The sequence below is a fragment of the Pantherophis guttatus genome, chromosome 5 (genome assembly GCF_059756535.1).
Source record: "Pantherophis guttatus breed Tessera chromosome 5, ASM5975653v1, whole genome shotgun sequence".
NCBI lineage: Eukaryota > Metazoa > Chordata > Lepidosauria > Squamata > Colubridae > Pantherophis > Pantherophis guttatus.
In genome coordinates, this window is record NC_142067.1 from 19,827,524 (window position 1) to 19,848,783 (window position 21,260).

The window sequence follows — 21,260 nt, forward strand, 5'->3', positions numbered from 1 at the left end:
ATAAACACCTGTATGTGTGTGTGGGGGGGGGAACAGGGCAGCACAGTACCATGCTTTCTCTGCTGGCACAGGTGGGGCAGGCCAATCCCAGTAGGATGTAACATCCCTCAAGTCGCCTGGATCCAGGCCATGAAGGGCTTTAAAGGTAATTACCAACACTTTGAATTGGACCCAGAAGCAAACTGGCAGCCATTGCAGTTCTCGGAGCAGTGGGGTTATATATGGGCCACACTTGGGGTCCCCAAAACTGCCCATGTGGCTGCATTTGCTTAGTTTTTCAATGGCCACTTGCCAACAGGAAAGTGTCTTTTGAATGCTTGCTTTTAGCAGGTTATCTTGCTAAAGCAAATTTTGCTTTAGCAGATTATAATAGATACATTCACAAATGTTCGGGGGGCGGGGGGAAATACGAAAGGAAAAGAAAGGTAGGTGGAACAAAGGATTGCCTTTAATCTCCCACTTTGTTGGATTGCCCAGTCTGATTGTGTGATTTCCCCAGGCATACCGAGTCCTTTAAAAACACTCTGAAAAGAGAAATGAAATGTGTCATTGAGCTATGGGTTATATTCGGTTTGTACAATCTTAAATGAATGGGAGTTTCAGCTCATGACATGGGGTCCTTGGCACTGAGTGTGCCCGAATATTTCTCTGCCTGCACTGATGTTTAAAATGTAGCTGTAAAGTATGAGTTATCACATTCAAAAGATTTTAATTGCAGCATTGTAATAAGGAGAAAGCACATAGAGGTTTTGATAGAGACAGAAATGTATTCTTGTGGATTTGGAATTGTGCCAAGATCAAAGCTGGTCTCTTGCTTGCTTCAAATAAAACTGTGCCTCAGAAGAAAGTGTCTGTGCTTGTCACTGATTCTAAAAGAAGGAATAGATTAACGCTGCATAGATTAGAACTTGGTTTTCAGTGCCTTACTTAGATAATATTTGCACAGCAAGTCGCAATCAGCTGAATCCAGTTTTACATTTGGTACTGTGCCATTCTTTTTAGAATAGGATCTTTGTAAGCAGCATATAGAAGTAGTCCCTATGACAGGGGTGTCAAACTCAATTTCATTGAGGGCTGCATCAGGGCTGTGGTTGACCTTGTGGGGGGGGGCTAGGGGGAGCGTGGATGACTAGGTGGGCATGGCCAGCTTCACGCCACTCAGTGGGTGTGGCTGCATGGGTGTGGCCAACTTCCCGCCACTCGCCAAACTGCTGGCATGTTTCCTCTTCACATTGGGTAGACTGGGCCGAAGCCATGCTGGCCCGATGTTTCCTCTTCGCACTGGGTAGACCAGGCCGAAGCTGCATTGGGTAGATCGGGCTGAAGTGACGCAGGTCAGCCCTTACATTTTCCAGGATGGCCCCACAGGCCAGATCTGACCACATCATGGGCTGGATCCGGCCCACAGGCCTTGAGTTTAACACCCCTGCCCTAGGACCATCGTTGAGATTGGCAATTACATTTATAAGTCATGATAGTCGTAAAGAGGGTGACCACATGACCCAACCTGATTTTACACTGTTTTTCATGGCAGCCATTAAGTAAACTTCGTGGCCATTATTTGCCATGAGCTGTTTTTTTGCCAGAACCAGAAGTAAGTGCTGGTGTCTTGCAAAACCATTGTAAATTGTGATTGAGTGATCAAGGGACACTAGAAACACCTGGAAATGCGGGCTGGTTGCCAAGCATCCAAAATGCAATCACATGATCATGAGGGGAGGGCAACAGGAGAACTTACAAACTAGGTTGTAAATATCTTTTGGGTGAGGGGGGCATCGTAACTTTGAACAGCGAATGACACATTATAAGTCAAGGACTACATGTATAGAACAAGAGAAAGCCTGAAGGAGATGCTGATCCGTCATGAATAAGAAATGAAAGATATGTGACTTGGACCATGTCATTTATTTGTACATGTGTAGAAGTTATAGATCACCTTCTTAAGTAATTTTTAAACTGTAAAATTCTGCACTTAGGTACTGATAACCAGATGCACAGAATAGGATATCTATAGCAATAGCACTTAGACTTATATACTGCTTCATAGTGCTTTACAATGCTCTCTAAGCACTGCCTTCAACAATCTGGGTCCTCATTTTACCGACCTCGGAAGGATGGAAGGCTGAATCAACCTTAAACCAGTCAGGATTGAATTTCTGGCAGTCGGCAGAATTAGCCTGCAATACTGCATTCTAACCACTGCGCCATCACGGCTCTAATAGGTACCTGGCTCAAGAGCAATTGTGAGAAGGATCTAATATTTGGTCGGCCAGGGATTAAGGATAAAACAGCAATATGCTGCAAATGCAAATGCAATTTTGGGCAGTATCAACAGAAATGTAGTGTCAAGATTGTGGGAAATGATAATGCTGTCTATGTTACACAGCTCAAGGGTTGAATCTAGAATATTAAATCCAGTTCTGGTCATTATAATATCTGAAGGACACTAAGTATTTGGAAAGAGCGCAGAGAAGAACAACAATAGTGAGATTAATAGTAAGGTCATATAACAGTAATTATGTTTCGGGCTAGGTTAGCTAAATGTTTCTGGGAAGCAAGTTCACAAGTTGCATTTAATATTGAGGGCCTTCCATTATTTCTTTGTCATGAAGTAGACTGGATCAAATTAGGGAGCTTCCGCTTAGCTATTATAGCTGACAGCTATTTAGCATTAGGGATTAATAATGTGTAGCCAGCTACTCCTGATGATGTAAATCAGTCCAGCCAGTAGTGAAAGGGAACTGAAATATTTAGATCAGAGGTCTTCAAACTTGTCAGCTTTAAGACTTATGGACTTCAATTCCCAGCATAGCTGGCTAGAGAATTCTGGGAGTTCAAGTCCACAAGTCTTAAAGCTGCCAAGTTCGAAGACCTCTGATCTAGAGTCAGGCTAGAAACCAGGAGATCCACAGATTTAGTCCTGCGTTAGGCACAAAACCACCTAAGTGTCTTTGGACAAGTCACTCTTTCTCAGCTCTAGGAAGAAGGCAATGGCAAGCCACCAGAAAACTTCAGACTTAATCCAGGCAGTAGCCCGGAGTCAAAGTTGATTCAAAGCCCCCCCAAAATCATTAGGTTCTTCATGTATCTGACGCTGAACTTCATTTAATGTAGTGTGCCTCACATTCTAGGTAAATATTTTCTGTAAAAAATATATTTGATCTTCGGTAGTTGGTAGGATGATGTTTGAAAAGAAGGTTCAGCTGTGCTTGGACACTGTTTATTTTTCGATGATCAAATATGTTCACTTTCTCTTCATAGCGTCCGTTACTACTGAAGAAGCTGTCTGCCTGTGCCCTAAACTGAAGATCATTGCTATAACTGAAAAATAAAATCACCATCATGAAGCACTTCCTCAGGTAACTTTCCTTTGTTTATAAAAAGCCCTTAAGACAAGTTCCAGCTGAGATTGATTTGAGACTGTTCTAAAATATTTCATCAAGGAAATCAGTTTGCTCAAGGAAAACTGGATTATATAATTGTTTGATATTGAGTAAATTACATAATCAATCCTAGTTTATTCATTACTTGTTTATGTATGTACTCATTATATTTCTATCCAACATTTCTGTGAAGCGTGTAAGGCAACGTACAGTATAGGTAGTCCTCAATTGGCAAACATTCATTTAGTGACCATTAAAAGTTACAACAGCACTGAGAAAGTGACTTATGACTGATCCTCATACTTATAACTATCACAGCATTGGCACAATCACATGATCAAAATTTGGATGCTTGGCAACCACCGTATATTTACAAAGGTTGCCATATCCCAGATATGATCACCATTTGTGACCTTCCCAGCCATCTTCCAACAAGCAAAGTCAGTGGGGAAGTCAGACTCACTTAATAACCATGTGTTTCACGAAGCAGCAGCAGTGATTCACACTAAACTACCATGGGAAAACAAAGGTTGTAAGACTCACTTAACAACTGCCTTGCTTAGCAATGGAAATTCTGGTTCCAGTTGCGGTCATAAGGCGAGGACTACCTGTGCTTGCTCATTTTATCCTCAAAACAATTCTCTGTGAGAGTTCCCGTCATCCAGTGAATGCCATGACTGAATGAGGATTTTAAACTGATTGTGACCATAACTGCTATGTGACCTTGGCTATGTTTCTTTATCTTGTACAATTATACTTTTCTGTAGCATAATGCAGCACCGATCTCCCAGTCAGTGAAAATTCTTAATCTCACTCTTGCATTCATTCTTTAATTCCTTATAAGCATTGGTTATTTATTTTTCAATATGAACTTTGCAGCCTTGAGGTTTAATCCCTTGAACATTGAGGAACAAAGATTGAGAGGCTCAGGAGGAGTTTAAGACTGAACCAGAAGGGGAGAAATGACTTAATGCTGCTAGAAGTAATGAAAATGTTCATAGATTTAGTGGTTATGACTGTCTTCAGAGATAGCATTAGATTGACATCATGATGAACTCACGTAGCATTGCTTCTGTTTCTAAATTTACTGTTTAGTTTAGATTCTATCAGTTATTAAAAGCAAACATATCAAATTAAAACACTGATTGTGCCTTACTCCTTAGGCAAAATTTCTGGAAATTTCAGATATTTTATACTTGGAATTTTGCATGCAGCAAAATCTGATTGTGTGATATCAGCATGTTGATTGTATAATTTCCAAATCTCCAAGATTTCTCTAGTTTTATTTTTTTAGTGCACAGTATTTTATAATTTCCCATAAGGCACATTTCCAAGAAATTTACAATTAAAGTTACACCATACAAATTTCACTGTATTATAATACACAATTATGAAAGCAACAAAAAAAATGGGGAAAGATATATACCAATATATAGGAATAAAGTCATTGAAATATTTAGGTGTCACAATTCAATCTTTCTGAAAGTTTTGTGTCTCTGCACCTGTTGGATTGTATAATTCTGATGCTTGCGCTGGTCATTGACCACAATAAAATCTGTTTCTGTCTTTCTCGCCTATAAACAATTTACACAGTTGAAAATTGTAGACATCTTCAATTAAGATGTTAATTGAAAATAACCACTGAGTTTACAGTAATTTGTTATGTTTATGGACTTGTAGAATTCCTAGGATGTAATTTCTCAGTTTAAGACATTCCTAAAGCATGTCATAGTTTGAATATTTGAAAAAACAATATTAATAACAAATTAGTCTGTTCAAGCACAAAAGGTGGGAAAAAAGCAGCTTGAGATACAATCATTTTTGAGTTTGAATCTCACTCTATGCTTCTGGTGAAGTAGGATTTTCTTTTTGTTTTTTTATGGGTCTTTTTTGTGTTATTGTAATCTTTGATAAAGCTGGAGGAAAGCTACTATTCAAATTGCTGGGAAGAGTAAGAGCATCAGGTCTAATTTGGGTTGTTGAGGTTATTCTTACTAGAATGCAGAAGCTCAGTGACCAGGGCAAGATAGAAAAGACTTATTGTTAGTACTGGACATTTTAGAGCTGAGGAATTTATATTTTGTGCCATAACTCAGTGGTGGTGGTTGCTGTTTTTTAATACAAGCAACATGGTAATTTTGACCTTCATTTCAGCAAGAATTCACATTGCTATTGCTAAAAAGGACAAAATTATTGTCAGTCTCCCAATGTCAGTTCAGTGATCTCATTCTGTCTTTTAACCACCTCTAATATACTCAACTTATTATTCATTTAGTTATTGTTCAAAGTTACGATGGTACTGAAAAAAACGTTTATTTGCTTTCATTTGTGAAAATATTTGTTTATTAAATTTATGTGCTGCCCATCTCACCCATAAAGTGACTTATGACCAGTCCTCACACTGCAACATCCCCAAAGTCATGTGATTAAAATTTGGGCACTTGGCAACTAGCATATATTTATGACAGTTGCAGGATCCCAGGATCATACAATCACCATTTGGAACCTTTCCAGATGACTTTTAACAAGCAAACTCGATAGTGGAAGTCGAATTCCCTTATTGACCATGTCATTTAATTAACAACTCTGATAATTCATGTAATGATCATGGCAAAAAAAATCATAAAAATGGGTGCAACTCACTTAATAACCACCTGCTAAGCAATAGACATAAAATGTTCCCAAAGGTAAATTGAGGATGATTTGCATAGACATTACTGTAAATAATGTCCCTATGAATTATTCCTGTAATAATAACGTATAATGTCCATTTTTTGAACATTCCCCTCTGTGTTGCATTCTTCCCAGGTGTCTCAAAGCAAGAATATTTTGTTCTGGCATGTTGAAGTGATCTCCTCATACATAATCTTCTACTTTGATGCTGTGACCTAAATTATAAAAGCAAAGTATTAAGCTGTGTCAGGTTGAACATCTTTTGGTGCCTCAGGGCCACACGACCATCTGCAGATCACGGTCGGTGGAGAGAAGATTCAGCATGGAAGGAATCCTGTTGCACGTGTCAACAGGGTTGCAATTATTCTTTATTCTGGAATGGTTTTTTTTTATTGTGAACCTGGATGGCGAATATTTTTTTTTCATTGAGTTAGCGTTCGTAGTGTAAGGACTGTGCAGAAGAAACGTGGACTCTGAATCTGCAGTTGCTCATGTTAGAATCAAGCTCTTTCTCCTTATTATACTAACAATTCCATTGCTATTGATACCAAAAGTCCAAGCCATGCAAGGGAAATAAATGCTGGATTTGATATATATGAGAATGGCCGACTGCTGGAAATGAAGACTATAAATTTGCTATATATCCTAAGGCATGAGATTGCTATTTGAGTTGGTCATCCCAATCTATCATCAGAAGAAAATACTTTCCTTGTCTCTAGAATGTTTAACTACAACTCTTAGAGTTGCTTGCAAAACCGACCCAGTGAGTTAATCTTTGTACATCAGTCTCTCTGGTACTCTCCATGGTCCTGTTGCCAACTAAAGAGCTATTTAGCTACAAATCAGAACTATTCTATCAGGCCTCTTAATTTATTTTAAAAAGCAGTCAGAGCAGAACAAAACTGCTTAAAAAGGGAAGGAAATTAAAATACAAGAGCCAGTAGTTTTATTTTACCTCATAATCAGGTGCCAAAAGCTTTAAATAGAATTTAGTCTTAAGGTTGTTGTAGGAGTTGTATTTGTTCTCTAGAGACTACTCTGGAGAGAATTGAGCTATGATGTTGTAAGAAACATGGAAAAAAACCAGATTTTAGCCAATGAAGCATTTTAAAAGGAAATGGTAATCATCTGAAGCTGAAATGCTATGGATATATCTAGAGGTGAAGGTCAATAATTAAATAAGCACTTTTAGGTTATGGTTAGAAGCAAACGTTTCCTAAAACTTCCATTTTGATGGAGTGGTAACACATAGCTTCATGAGGGAATAGTCACAGGTTTAGTCCAATTCATATGTCTGGGGAAAACTGGGAAATAGCTATCCATTCTACTAGTCATATCTATCCATATTTTAGATGGGAAATTTGTGACACTTAACCTCATCACAGAATCAATAGGTGGAATTAATACATTCCAAGTTAGCCGGTTGCTTTTGTTAGTTGTGTTTTTTCCCCCCGAGATTGCCTATGCTTAGAATCCATAGAACCATTGTTTGCTATATTTCTGTACATTTATTTTATATCTTTCTTAGAAGGGGCAGCAAATGTCTGTGGTGAATGTGCTATTTATTCCACTCACATCTAGAGAAATAAATCGTTGCTGAATCGTGAGACCGATCTGCAGAGTCTGCAGTGTTTTTGAACGCTTTATTATGATAATATAATTTTGGTTGCCATGGTGCTTTTTTTAATCTAAACAGATGGATAAAATGAAAAACCGGTCTTGTTTCACTCAGAAAAATCTAGCTGTTATTGGGGAAAATTCAAGGAAAATGAAAATAGCCTCAGAGAAAGGGAGCTGTTTCCTTTTAATGAATCCAAGTTTTTACTGAGCTTATGTGTCAGTTAAGTATTATAAAATATGTACTTCACGCTTGAACAAATGTTCAGGTCCATTATCTCTTACTTGTAACTTTCTTTGTTTCTAGTCTCTGCCCACATGTGGTTCTGTTAGCAGGCAATAGCCTTGCATTTATATGATGCATTTTGGTAACTGTGGAAAAGCAACTATTGTTAGTATTCCATAAGGCTGGCTGTAATGCAGGGGTGGGCTACTATGGCAACTTTATGACCTGTGGACTTCAACTCCCAGAATTCCTGAGCCAGCTGGCTGTAAAATTACCACAGTTGTCTATCCCTGGTGTAATGAGATAACAGATGCCTTTGCCTTCAGTTCAGAGGCCATCATTATGTCGCTGGAGATTACCTTCACTTCTGCTTTAGGCACTAAGCAGATGTTTCTTTCTATAGGTAGACCCTCTGTAAATTAAATAGGGAAGGTGGAAAAAAATCCAGAATCTATTTCTTTATCAGGACAAGCACAACAACATCATAACAGATACATAAAAGATAAAAATTCATCTGAGTCAAGCTTGAGTCCTAGAGATATTTCTGAGACAAATAGATCCATTTCCAAAGCATCATGATGCTTCCATGCTCACCATTTACCTATTCTGAGAATGTTTTTCAGGGCCTTAATAAATTAAGATACTGCTGGAGACAGTTACATTATTTGCAAAATGACTACAATTTGTTTTTGTCTTTTAATGACCCCGTAATCCCTTGCATCGGGGTGGAGTCAGGGCAACTGAAAGGAGTTGAGTGTTTACTGACCAGATGCCCTTCCTATCACCAATGCAGAGTTTGAGTTTTACCCAGTGAGAGAAATATTGGCCGCTATCTAGGATCAAACTCACAGCCTCCTGATTGTGAGGCGAGAGCTCCACCTCTAGGCCATTGCACCACTCTGCGACATGACTGCATATATACTTAGTAAAATCCATTTTTAATATAAGTGGGTTGCAAAGAAATAACCACCTTGCTCCTTCCAGCTCAAGTTAAAAAGTTTCTCAAATAGTTCCTCAAATGGTAAGCTTGAAGGTTTATTTGCTGCAATAAGAAAAAAAGGATAGCTATTATTTTCCTAGGGCAGTGATGGCTAACCTTTTTGCCATCGCGTGCCAAAAGCTGGGGGAGTGCGGGGTGGTTGCGCGTGTGCGTGCCCACACCCATAATGCTATGCGCCCTGCCCCCCCCACGCAGACATTCACGACCCCCCATGCTCCCCCCGCTTTTGGCATGTGATGGCATGGTGGGTCTGGTAGGCCAGTTTTAGCCTTCCCCAGGCTCCAGAGACTTTCTAGGAGCCTGGGGAGGACAAAAACAGCCTTCCCCACCTCCCTGGAGGCCCTCCGGAGGCCGGAAACAGACCGTTTGCTGACTTCCGTTGGGCCCAGAAGGCCCAAAAATCAGCTGGCCAGCGCACACACGTGTGCTGGAGCTGAGGTAGGGTAACGCTCGCGTGCCTATCAATATGGCTCCGTGTGCCACCTGTGGCACGCGTGCCAGAGGTTCGTCATCACGGTTCTAGGGAATGGCATCCAGGCAAAAAGAAACCAATATTTATGGGGGGAGGGGGGGCCGGAAACTTATCATTCTTACTGATTCAAATGTAGTTAATAGAAGAGGTAGAATTAGGCTGGTGACAGTTCTCTCGCCGTGTTTGGCCCTGTCCTGCATTCAAATTCATTGGAGGAGGCAATGATGCTAGTAATGGCTAGCAGAACAAGAAAAAGGGTCAATCAAAGAACATGCTGACTTGGTAACATCAAATCTGATACAAACGTGAACATCCCAACTATTGAAAGAATCTATACTTTATAGGGTAACGTGGAGAGCACTTGCCTATAAAGTCAGCAAGAGTCAGACACAACTAAAAAGTTAAAACAATAATACACATATGGTGTAAGAGTCCCTTTCTGAATATAATTATTTGGCATTAAAATTGTACTCTTGTTTTGTTTTGTTTTGTTTTGTTTTGTTTTAAAGAAAGGGGCATTATCTTGTGATCTTGGTAAAATTAGGAAAGTCAGACCATCTTAAAAACCTAATCCATTTCATAGTGTGCTTTTATTGCAGGATTTCTACAAGCAAGAATTTATACTGTATATAAATAAACCATTGAAATGATAACAGCCTTAACTGTACTTAAGTCAATACCATTTTACTCCTAAAGAAGATCTCCAATGTCATAAGTTTAAGATGGAGGAGTAGTGTATCATTTAAAGGTACCCATCAAATGAATGTTCACTTCCTGTAGTTAACCTTTCTAAGATGTAGCACTTCCTTGTAGTACCCCACTGTAATATAGTTATATGTTCCACCATCGATTTTGATGTTTATGGCTGTGATGTGGTCTTTCTTACTAATTCTGTTTAGTTTAATTTGCAGTTTGACTAAGGCCAAGAAGCTCAGTTTTTAAGTGTTAGCTTGGAAATAAAATGGTCTTAGGAAGTGTGATTAGGTATACAGTGAAATATGTATTCCACTGTATTATTATTGAGGAATAATAATTACAGGGTATAATTTCCTTGTACCAGGTTCTTTTAAAAACACAGCGTCACTGATCACATAGGTTTCTTAACCAGCTGCAGACAGATCAATTCTATCACATGAATGTGTTCTTGATAATTGCGGAAAACATATATGTCCCCTGAGAATCACATGCTTAAGAACTAAGCAACGTACATTTTTCTGCTGGAAGAGGAGGTAGATAGAAAGGATTAACTAATTCCTTGTTGGCGCATGCCTTTTAAAGTGCACGCATTATTTTAATTTGTGTAGATTGCAACCCTTTGTGCACCTACTAGGGATTAAGCCTCAATAAATACTGTAGAGCATTGTTCATACAATACTGAATTTAGCTAATTGTCTGTATGCCCGGATGCGGTGGCTCAGTGGCTAAGATGCTGAGCTTGTCGATCGAAAGGTCGGCAGTTCGAATCCCTAGTGCCGCGTAACGGGGTGAGCTCCTGTTACTTGTCTCAGCTTCTGCCAACCTAGCAGTTCGAAAGCACATAAAAAATGCAAGTAGAAAAATAGGGACCAGCTTTGGTAACAGTGTTCCGTGCGCATTTGGCATTTAGTCATGCTGGCCACATGACCACGGAGACATCTTTGGACAGCACTGGCTCTTTGGCTTTGAAACAGAGATGAATACCGATCCCTAGAGTTGGGAACAACTAGCACATATGTGCGAGGGAAACTCTTTACTTTTACATTACTGTATGCCCAATACACTGATTCATAAATTAACCTCCCTGTCTGCCTTCATCCAATGCACAGAAATGATCCAACCCTATTTTTAACCTAATATGTTGTATAAACAAAGCCTGAGACTATTTAGGATTGTGCAGTTTATAAGTATTGTACAAAATGTAGTGCAATAACAGAACATGATGGATCCTTGCCTCAAGCTTATTTTCTAAAGTTCATGGAGTTCCTATGTAAGCAAGCTTCATAACGTCTTTAAATGACAGAGGCCACTTAGTGCTTATAAAGGACAGCATGTGGAAACAATATGCAGTGAAAGATGTAACAAAGGGGAAAACTGCATGTACAGGATCTCCCATGTGCCCAGATCTTGAGGATGACTATGTTCATTTGTCAATCAGTAATTCACCTGAGCCTGCAAACTATGAACCACAGCAAATCTTAGGTTCACACATTGCGTGCACACACAGAGGGCAAAAAAGAGCATGAGGTTAAGGATTGGCTACATGCACTGTGTCTGAAATCACAGTTATTAGTCTTAACCATGGTTTGTTTGAAAAAAACAGTATGAAACCATAGTTTATGTACTCAGCATTTTAAAAATAGCATTAACTGAATACATCAATTGTCACACATGCACCAAGTGTCATTTAATCAAGGCACAATGCTTCTTTTCCCCAATCAAACCACAATGCCTGTACAATATACCCTTTCCCCCCACAAAATAAGACATCCCCTGATAATAAGCCCAATCGGGTTTTTGAGTGCGTGGCAATAAGGCCAAGCGCTTATTTCAGAGTTCAAAAAAATATAAGACAGGGTCTTATTTTTGGGGAAACACAGTACTAAGCCAAAATTGAACTCCCTTGTGCGGTTTAGGATTTTGATAAACCCACATAGTGTAATTATAGCTTAATGAACCCCTTTCATTCTGGTTTAATCACTATACCATAGTTAACTAAACCATTGATAATTACAATGGCCCCTCAACGTTTTGGGTGCCAGGGACTGGTTCCGTGGAGAGAGGATTTCCGCGGACCAAAGTGGGCGTGGTTTCACATGCTGCCTGCATCCCGCACATGCGCAGATTGGGCTTTGCTTGTTTACGCGGATTGGTTTCTGGCACACCCATGGCCCAGTGCCGGGCTGCAGAAACAGGGGTTGTGGATTAGCATATTGTATGAACACATCCAATATGGGTGCATGGTAAGGGAATTTAGGTCAATTACCTTACTGGAACTGTGTTTGCACAGCCCACTAACTACATAATTCATTATACCATGTGAACAATGAGTTGAAAAGGCAGTGGTTAAATTAAACATGCTATGCAAATGTAGCTGGGGAGTAGTGTCATTCTGTAGTCTAAAGCAGGGGCCACAAGTCTTAAAAGTTTCCAAGGTCAGACATATCAGGTATAGAGAATCCTGCAGTCTGCAAGACGTTGGACTTGATGACCTTTTAAGTCCCTTCCAGTTCTATGATTTTATAAGAGTGCTTGATGAAAAAACCAGAGGAGATAAGGCTGAAGTTTTGGGGGGAAGCTTTAACAGTCTTATTTTGCTCTTCATTTCAGCAAAAATATTATTTTTAGAGTTCTTAAAAAGGGGTTTTTTAATTTTTTTTAAAAAGGCATATTATGGCTCATGAGTTGCTCTGCTCTGCTCTAAAACATAAGGAATGCGCTAAGGGTTTTCCTCCATAACATAGAGCAGGGGTGGACAAATATGGCCCCTTTATGACCTGTGGACTTCAACTCCCAGAATTCCTGAGCCAGCTTGGCTGTCTCAGGAATTCTGGGAGTTGAAGTCCACAGGTTGTAAAATGGCCACATTTTGCCCACCCTTGACATAGAGCAATTACATTGCTGCAGTAATTAAGTCATGGGTGTGATAAACCATGCCATTAGTCTCCCTTACCTTGTTCATACCCTTTAGCCCTACCAATTCCCAAAGAATGATTATTTTGTGTTTGTGGTTCTTTGGTTACCATGCTAAACTTTTTAAAAAAGTCTTAACTAGAGTCGTATCCTAAAAAATATTCTTCTTAAATTCAGTGTGAAGTTCAGGCGTGTTGTTGCCACCGAGGATCATTTTGCTGATCAAAAAAAAAAAAGGTTTTTCCTGATTTCTCATTTTAAGGATTCTTTTGACAGAATGCTTGTCCAGGTATGCCTGTACTTCTATTGCAAATGCTTATGGCGCTGCCTGAAATTTGTGGCACGGAAACTGACCGGACGCTGTGAACTGCAAAGGATCTGCTATAATATCAAGCCTGGAGCCGAAAGAACCTTGAAAATTGGTAAGCACCTTTAGGGCAACTCTTGATCTTTATTTTCATTCATCATGCTCATAAAACGGTTGACTTGTTTGTTTGGTTGACAGTTCATTAATTGCCTCAAGCCTTGATTAAAGTGATTTATTATATATGAAACTAGTTTAAAATGATTTATTATACGTACATCATCATAAAAATTGATGTTTCAGAATACAGGTAGTCTTCCAGTTATAACAGTTCATTTAGTGACCATTAGTAGCTACAACAGCATGGGGAAAAAAGCAACTTACGACCATTTTTCACACATACGACCGTTGCAGCATCCCCTTGGTCACATGATCAAAATTCAGATGCTTAGCAGCCGGTTCATATTTATGACGGTTGCAGTGTCCCGAGGTCATGTGATCAGCTTTTGTGACCTTCTGACAAGCAAAGTCAACGGGGAGCCCAATTCACTTAACAACCATGTTACTAATTTAACAACTGCAATGATTCACTTAACAACCGTGGCAAGAAAGGTCGTAAAATGGGGCAAAATTCACTTAACAAATGTTTCATTTAGCAACATAAATTTATGGGCTCAATTGTGGTTGTAAGTTGAGGACTACCTGAGTTTTGTTGGAAAGCATGTTTTTCTCGCCTAGACTTCCTCATCCTGCTGTCTTCCAGATGTAATGGTTTAAGAAAAGGTTTCCTCCTTAATCACAATTAAAGGCAATGAATGAAATTTGCCACTGAAGAGTTCTCATAAAGTTCCATTTCTCTGTGGCAAGATGTTTTCAACAGAAGACAAAAATTAGCAAACAAGCAAACATTTTATCAAGTTGGATTTATTTATCATATTCCATCAGTTTCCTTATTAGGAGCAAACAGTGGTTGACATAGGAAAAAAACAAACTTTCCTTGGCCTATACATAATTATTTCCAACTTTTTTTCCTGCTGGAATTTAACAAGATGGAGAGCAAATAGAACAAATGCCACTTGTTCTCTTTTCTGGTGTAGTTTGGGCTTCTTATCGTTAATTCTCCTTCTTCATAGTACTTGGTTTAATATAGGTAATCCTCAATTTACAACCATTGATTTAAGGGTGGTTCAGAATGATGAAGCCTTCCACAGTCTTGGAAAAAGCGATTTATAACTGTCTTCACATTTAGAATAAAAGAGTTTTATAATAAAAGAGGAAACCTATAGCATTTCAGACAAATGGTTATCCAATCTCTTAATTTACAACTGTTACACCATGCCCACAGTTACATGATCACAATTTGGGCGGTTGGCAACTACTTTGCATTTACAACCAGTTGTAATGTCCTTTGGTCACGCGATCACCATTTAAAATCTTTCCAGCCAGTTTCCAGCAAGCTACATCAACTAGGGAAGCTGGATTTCCTTAACGACTGTGTGATTTGCTTAATGGGCATTTGCTTTGTTTAACAACCGCAGTAAAAATGGTTGTAAAATAGGGTCTGTTCATATGATGACTTGCTTTACAACTGCATCAACTTCCAACGGAAATTCCAGTTCCGATTGTGGTTGTAAGTTGGGGACTACCTAAACTTCAATAACTTCTAGCTTGTTCTGTTGTTTATCCTAAATATGACTTTGGTTATATTGTCTAATGTTCGGTGATTTGGGGATCCCAATTGGCCATCCTGCTTCAAGATTTTAGGAATTCTAGATTAAGAGACACAGATTATCTTGCTGAATAAAAACGTATCTTACATAACTGAGACAAACAGCTTATTTTTTTAAAAAAAAGTATTAATCTTTAATATCATTGATCCCCCCCAAATATTTTGTATGCATGTAAGAATTCTGTTTCCTAATAAAATCCCTCCCTTGTTCATTTTTCCTTGCTGGTAAAAGCCCATTGATCAAATATTATGTGGTTCTATTGGCCACAATGTTAAACATGCTAAAATGTAATAAAAATTTAAACTTTCAAAAATATTTTTCCCAACAGAGACATCATTGAGGAATTCAAAAAACAAGGTGGGTAAAATTCTCTCTGTATTGTGTTCATTGGTTGCGACAATATTTGCTCTGTGATCTATATTACAACAGCAGTATTTAAGCTGAATTGCAAACAAGGGTGAAGGAAAACTTTCAGATAACTGAAAAATATGAGACTGTAAAAAGGAAGGAAATAAAATATAACCTCTGTATCTTAATAGCTTTGAGATATTTACCTCACATATTTAGAGGTTCAGGAATCGATAGCTTGGTAATATCAATGCTCATTGATTTGCCTAAATAAATAGCGGTCTTTCTACCCGTATCCTTTTGACAGCTGTCAAATATTCATGAGATGGAAATTTGAAAGTTCCTTGTGCATTTGTTCTGCCCCAGAATGTAGCACACACAAACTCCGAACATAACTCAGTTTACTTCAAAACACAGTCTTTTGCAAATGCAGGCTGTTAATAAAACGTTCTTAACAACCTGCCAGAAATTCCACAGATAAGATAGAGTCTTACAAGAGTTGGCAGGAAGCCCAGAAGCCAGGTTTGCAGAGAAAATCCAAACTCAATGATCAGCGAACAAACGAACGTTGTTTCCTGCAGCTTTTTACAAGCTGTGTGAAAACTTAAATAGGCTAAGGGAGTGGCCAATTAGCCCCAAGCCTTACTCTCAAGGAGACCTCCTCCTGAGTAACCACTCTTGCCTTTTGGCAGCTCTGCGTGCCCGTGCATTGAAAAGAGGCTCCTCAACTTCATCCTCTTCACTTAAAGGAGCCTCTGAAGGTTCTGAAGGCCCTGGTTGAATCCCTGCCTCTGGCACTACATCTTCTTCAGCCTCCTCGCTGTCCGACTCGAGCACCAGCTGCACAGGCTGCTGGCGTGACACCACACTAGCCTCCTCGTTGTCAGGATCAGCAACAATCTGCGCAGGCCGCTGGCGGGCCACAACAGCATTAAATACTTTCATTACTATTCTGTTTTATTGTTATTCAGTTAAAAAGAAGACTGATGATCATCTTTACTGGACATTGTGATACATGGGTGTCCAAGGGACGAGGAGGACAAAAAATAATGGCGGACACCTTTTTATAACATGCATCATGGCTTACAAAGGGGGGGTTTGATTGCGTGATACAGCTCTCATCTTGATTTTTTTAAAACTTCCCTTGCCCCCACCCCCAAATAGGCCCTACAAATATTTCAGTGTTGGGTTAATCATGATTTGGTATGATGCAAGCCTAAGTAGATCAGGGTTATATCCCTGTTAATGGCGTTTAATAATAGTTTCAGTGATTTATTTCGAGTGGATTTCACTATGAGAAAACTGATATATGATAAATTCTTTCTTTTCAGTTGCTCCAAAATTCCATTAGTGTTCATCCAGATGCAATTGAAAAAACAGTAGATGCCATCATAGACTTGAAAAAGATTAACCCAGATGTAAATCCGCAGTAAGTTTTAAATAAGTGGCATTGGGGGAGATAATGTATCAGACTTTGCTCTTTAATTTCTTTTAAAGTTGATTTCCCCACAGATTTCCTAATGCAGTGCAGGTTTTGACAAACATTTTGTGAAAGGTACAGGTATTAAGAGCCGCGGTGGCGCAGTGGTTAGAGTGCAGTACTGCAGGCTACTTCTGCTGACTGCCGGCTGCCTGCAATTTGGCAGTTCGAAGCTCACCAGGCTCAAGGTTGATTCAGCCTTCCATCCTTCCGAGGTCTGTAAAACGTCATTCTCCTCTGTCATGGTCCTGTGACTGCATTTTGGATGTTTGGTAACGAAATACCTTTACAACTGGTTGCCGTATCCTGCCTGTTTGGCCAGTTTCTGTTTTAAAAAGTCCCATTTGGAAGGTTTCATAACAACCAATTACTTAAGTGTTGCATGGTTCATTTAATGACCACAGTAGTGATTTGCTTAAAGACCACCATGAAAAATGTCCTAAAAGGAGTCCCATCACATGGTTGCTTCAACTTACAACTGCAACAACTTGCAAATGGATTTCTGGTCCCAACTGTGGTCGTAAGTCAAGGACTACCTGTAATTCTTTGACAATGATTCCTCATGAGCTCCACTACCACAATCTTGGATAAATAATTTTTCTACTAAAGCTGTTGACAGACAGCAATAGCACTTAGACTTATATACCACTTCACAGTGTGTAAAGCCCCTCCCTAAGCGTTTACAGAGTCAACCTATTGCCCCCAACAATCTGGGTCCTTGTTTTATCGACCTCAAAAGGATAGAAGGCTGAGTCAACCTTGAGCTGGTGAGACTTGAATTGCTAAACTGCTGGCAGCTGGCAGTCGGCAGAAGTAGCCTGCAGTATTGCGTTTTAATTGCGCCACAACAGTGGACACAATTTCCCTGGAACCAATTCTTTTTTTTTCCATATTTTTTTTTTATTTTTACTATATAAAGAAAGAGCAACAATTTCAATGTTTATATAAACAGGGTGTTGTCTGGTTACAGTTATTTTGAGCAATAGTCATTATCATCATCATCATCATCATGTTCATTAGTAGTGATGGTATAATAACAATATTTTCTCAACTTAATATTAATACTTAATGGTTAATACTAAATCATATGGATAATAAACATATAATAAATTCATTTTACCTCATGGTAAAATGAATCCCATGTTTCAAAATAGTCTGTATCTCCCTTCTCTTTAATTTCAAGTGTTAATCTGGAACCAATGCTTTACCATCACACTTTACCTTATGATCTAATGATCATTTCATATATAATGTTTAGAGTGCACATTCAGTTCTTAGCTACTCCTTTAGAAGCAAAGCAATGCCATACGTTTTTATTTCAATCAGACAAAACACACACATTTCTTTTATCCCCAGCAAAAGAAGGAAAAAACAGATTTCTTTTCAGCCACCTCTTAAACAAGAAGGATGCAACTTACCCATATTTTTCGGACTATAAGACACACCTAACTTTGGGGAGGAAAACAAGAAAAAAAATCTGCCTCCCAGCAATATGCCTCCTTGCAGCAAACAGCAAACAGCCTGGTCAGCTTCAGCACAGCCTGATTTAGCACGAGCAGCTGATTGGTGGTTGGATCTGCCTCCCAGAATACCACCTATCAGCTGTTCCAGGCTGCAGGGATCACCACTGCCCATCACCACTGTCGCTGCCCATCGTCATTGCCGCCTATCACCGCCTTCATGCACCCCATTTTTGGCCTCTGCGCGCCCCATTTTTCGCCTTCGCGCATTCCATTTTCAGCCCGTTCTAGGCGGCGGTGATAGGCGGTGGCGGTAATGGGCGGTGGCAATCCCCGCAGCCTGGAACAGCTGATAGGTGGTATTCCAGGAGGCAGATCCAACCACCAATCAGCTGCTCATGCTAAATCAGGCTGTACTGAAGCTCACCAGGTTGTTTGCTGTTTACTGCAAGGAGGCAAATTGCTGAGAGGCAGAGGCTGAGGGTGAGGCAGAGGCAGAGGGTGGGGGCCAGCGGGTAGGCGGGGCTTCGGCAACATTCGCTGTATAAGGAGGCTCCAACTGGCGCAGAGTGCGGCCGCGCGGGTGGTTATGGGAGCAACATGGAGCTCCCATGTAACACCTCTCCTGCGCGAGCTGCACTGGCTCCCGGTGGTCTTCCGGGTGCGCTTCAAGGTTCTGGTTACCACCTTTAAAGCGCTCCATGGCTTAGGACCTGGTTACTTACGGGACCGCCTACTACCATCAACAGCCTCCCACCGACCAGTACGCTCCCACAGAGAGGGGCTCCTCCAGGTGCCGTCGGCCAAACAATGTCGGCTGTCGGCCCCTAGGGGGAGAGCCTTCTCTGTGGGGGCACCGACGATCTGGAATGAGCTCCCCCCAGAGATACGGAGGATTCCGGATCTGCGCACCTTCCGCCGCGAGTTGAAGACGCTTTTATTTCATCAAGCTGGCCTCGCCTAAATCTTCTCCCTTTTAAGTGTAAATTTAAAATTTTTAATGTATTTTAAAATATGGGTATCTTAAATTATGGGTACTAATTCAGCCAAATTTATTTAATTCATTTTATTCGATTTTAAATTTTGTATATCTATGTGTTTTATTTCATGGCTGTGCACCGCCCTGAGTCCTTCGGGAGTAGGGCGGTATAGAAATTCAATAAAATAAATAAATAAATAAATATAAGACGCACAGACATTGCCACCCACTTTTGGGAGGGGAGTGTGTCTTACACACTGAAAAATACAGTAGCTGTGAGGACAAATGTCAAGGAAAACAGAAAAGATGAATTGAAAGATGGCATATCCAGAAGTTCCTTATAGTCATGCATAAATTTTTTTTTCTGCTGAAATAAGCAGGCAGAATGCAAAGAAAGTCAGATTCTTGAGCAGTACACAGTGTCTCAAAAAATGCTGATCATCCAGGGAAAAAAGAAAAAAAAGAAATAGGCCACCATTCTATACTAAAATAATATACATCTCACAAAGCCAAATTACTGAGTTTGCCATGTTCTTGGCCTTATCTTTTCATTTTAGGCTAAGTGTATCTCTGCAGGCCTGCCTTTTGCAGATTGTCGGATACAGAAACCTGATTGCAGAGGTGGAAAAGCTGCGTCGAGAGCCATATGACTCTGAAGAGGATCAGCATGAAGAAATGCTTCTGAAGGTATGTGCTGGAGCTATGCTTACAAGCGAGCTTTATCTCTTAAGAAGGCCTTGAATAAAGTTACACGCTCAGAGTATTGATAAAAAGATTTAGCTATACAGCTTTTCCTAAACTCATGGAGTGATAGGAGATCTTCTAAACTGACTGGGAAGATTTTGCTTATTTAGCTTCCAAAGACTGCAGGCAACAATGTGGTATTGTTAAAATTAGTACAACCATGATTATGAGAAATAGGGAAATAAAGGATAAAATGGAAAAAAACTGACTTTTGAGAGCATTAATATGGCCAATAAATCATTCTATTCTATTGTATTCTGTTCTACTCTACTCTACTCTATTCCCATTCCCATTCATTATGGCTTCCTCTATTTAAAAATCTCTCAGAAGAACACAACTTTTCATAGTAAAGAGACTCCACGCTGATCAACTTTCACTGCCAGAAAGTTTTCTTTTAAAGGAAGCAACATAATTCATTTAATTTATTAGTATGGGCCAAATCTGCTTTCACACACAAAAAAAAAAAAAACCCCAATATTAAAGTCATTGCTCTAATGCCAGTAGACTTACTGACCGAATTCAGAGTGCAGATCATTACCTGTAAAGCAGGGGTGAAATTTACTTACCTTCCCTACCAGTTCGGAGATGCATGCGCCGCTAATCCTAACCCTACCAGTTCAGAAGTGTGTGCACCACGATTTTAAAGCCTTCTGCACATGCGCAAAAACAGCTTACTTCCTAGTTAAAAACAGGAAGTAACGACATCCGGGCAGGTGGGCAGAGCCTTGCGCTGCTGCCGCTACCAGTTCGCCAAACCATGCGCCACTACCAGTTCACCTGAACTGGACCAAACCAGTAGCATTTCACCCCTGCTGTAAAGCCTTATCAATAGACCACCAGGATACATCCTGTACTAGAATTGGTTCTCCCAGGTCAGTTCAAAATTCTAGAGATGACCATCTGTGGATCCATCTCTTTGAAAGGGCAATAGTCAAGTGGCAGGCCTTTTCATTAGTATCCCCCACAATTTGGAGCATGCTACCACACAGCTACATTTGACTCCATCCCTTCCTGAATTTTCTAAGGCCATTAAGAGGATTTTTGTCAGGAGCAAGAAATCAGGAGAAGGTTCAAAAGTACTGCAAGTTTTATTTCATGCAACCTAGACACAAGAATCTGATCTACTAATGGTCAAGGCAAATTGGCGCCAGATAAGAATCAACGGACTTCAAAGGTGACTAGACTTATGTCTCTTACAAGGGCTAGAGTTTCCAAACTAATGATGCATTTGACCC

The 21,260-nt window shown here is 39.8% G+C and overlaps 1 protein-coding gene across 9 annotated transcripts in view; it reads left to right on the forward strand.

Annotated features, from left to right (window-relative positions):
* The window catches only part of ELMOD1 (ELMO domain containing 1), a 44,449-nt gene that overhangs the window by 12,232 nt on the left and 10,957 nt on the right, over window positions 1-21,260 (forward strand). For 5 of the 9 annotated variants that reach the window (XM_087894651.1, XM_087894655.1, XM_087894652.1 and 2 more), the window contains exons 2-7: window positions 3,262-3,359; window positions 9,971-10,119; window positions 13,257-13,402; window positions 15,343-15,371; window positions 16,694-16,791; window positions 19,839-19,968. In XM_087894651.1, the coding sequence (XP_087750777.1) occupies window positions 13,258-13,402; window positions 15,343-15,371; window positions 16,694-16,791; window positions 19,839-19,968 (402 nt within the window). In that variant the 5' untranslated portion in view covers window positions 3,262-3,359; window positions 9,971-10,119; window position 13,257. The remainder of the gene's footprint in view (window positions 1-3,261; window positions 3,360-9,970; window positions 10,120-13,256; window positions 13,403-15,342; window positions 15,372-16,693; window positions 16,792-19,838; window positions 19,969-21,260) is intronic. The other 4 variants (XM_087894648.1, XM_087894654.1, XM_087894649.1 and 1 more) reach the window with 1 other exon arrangement.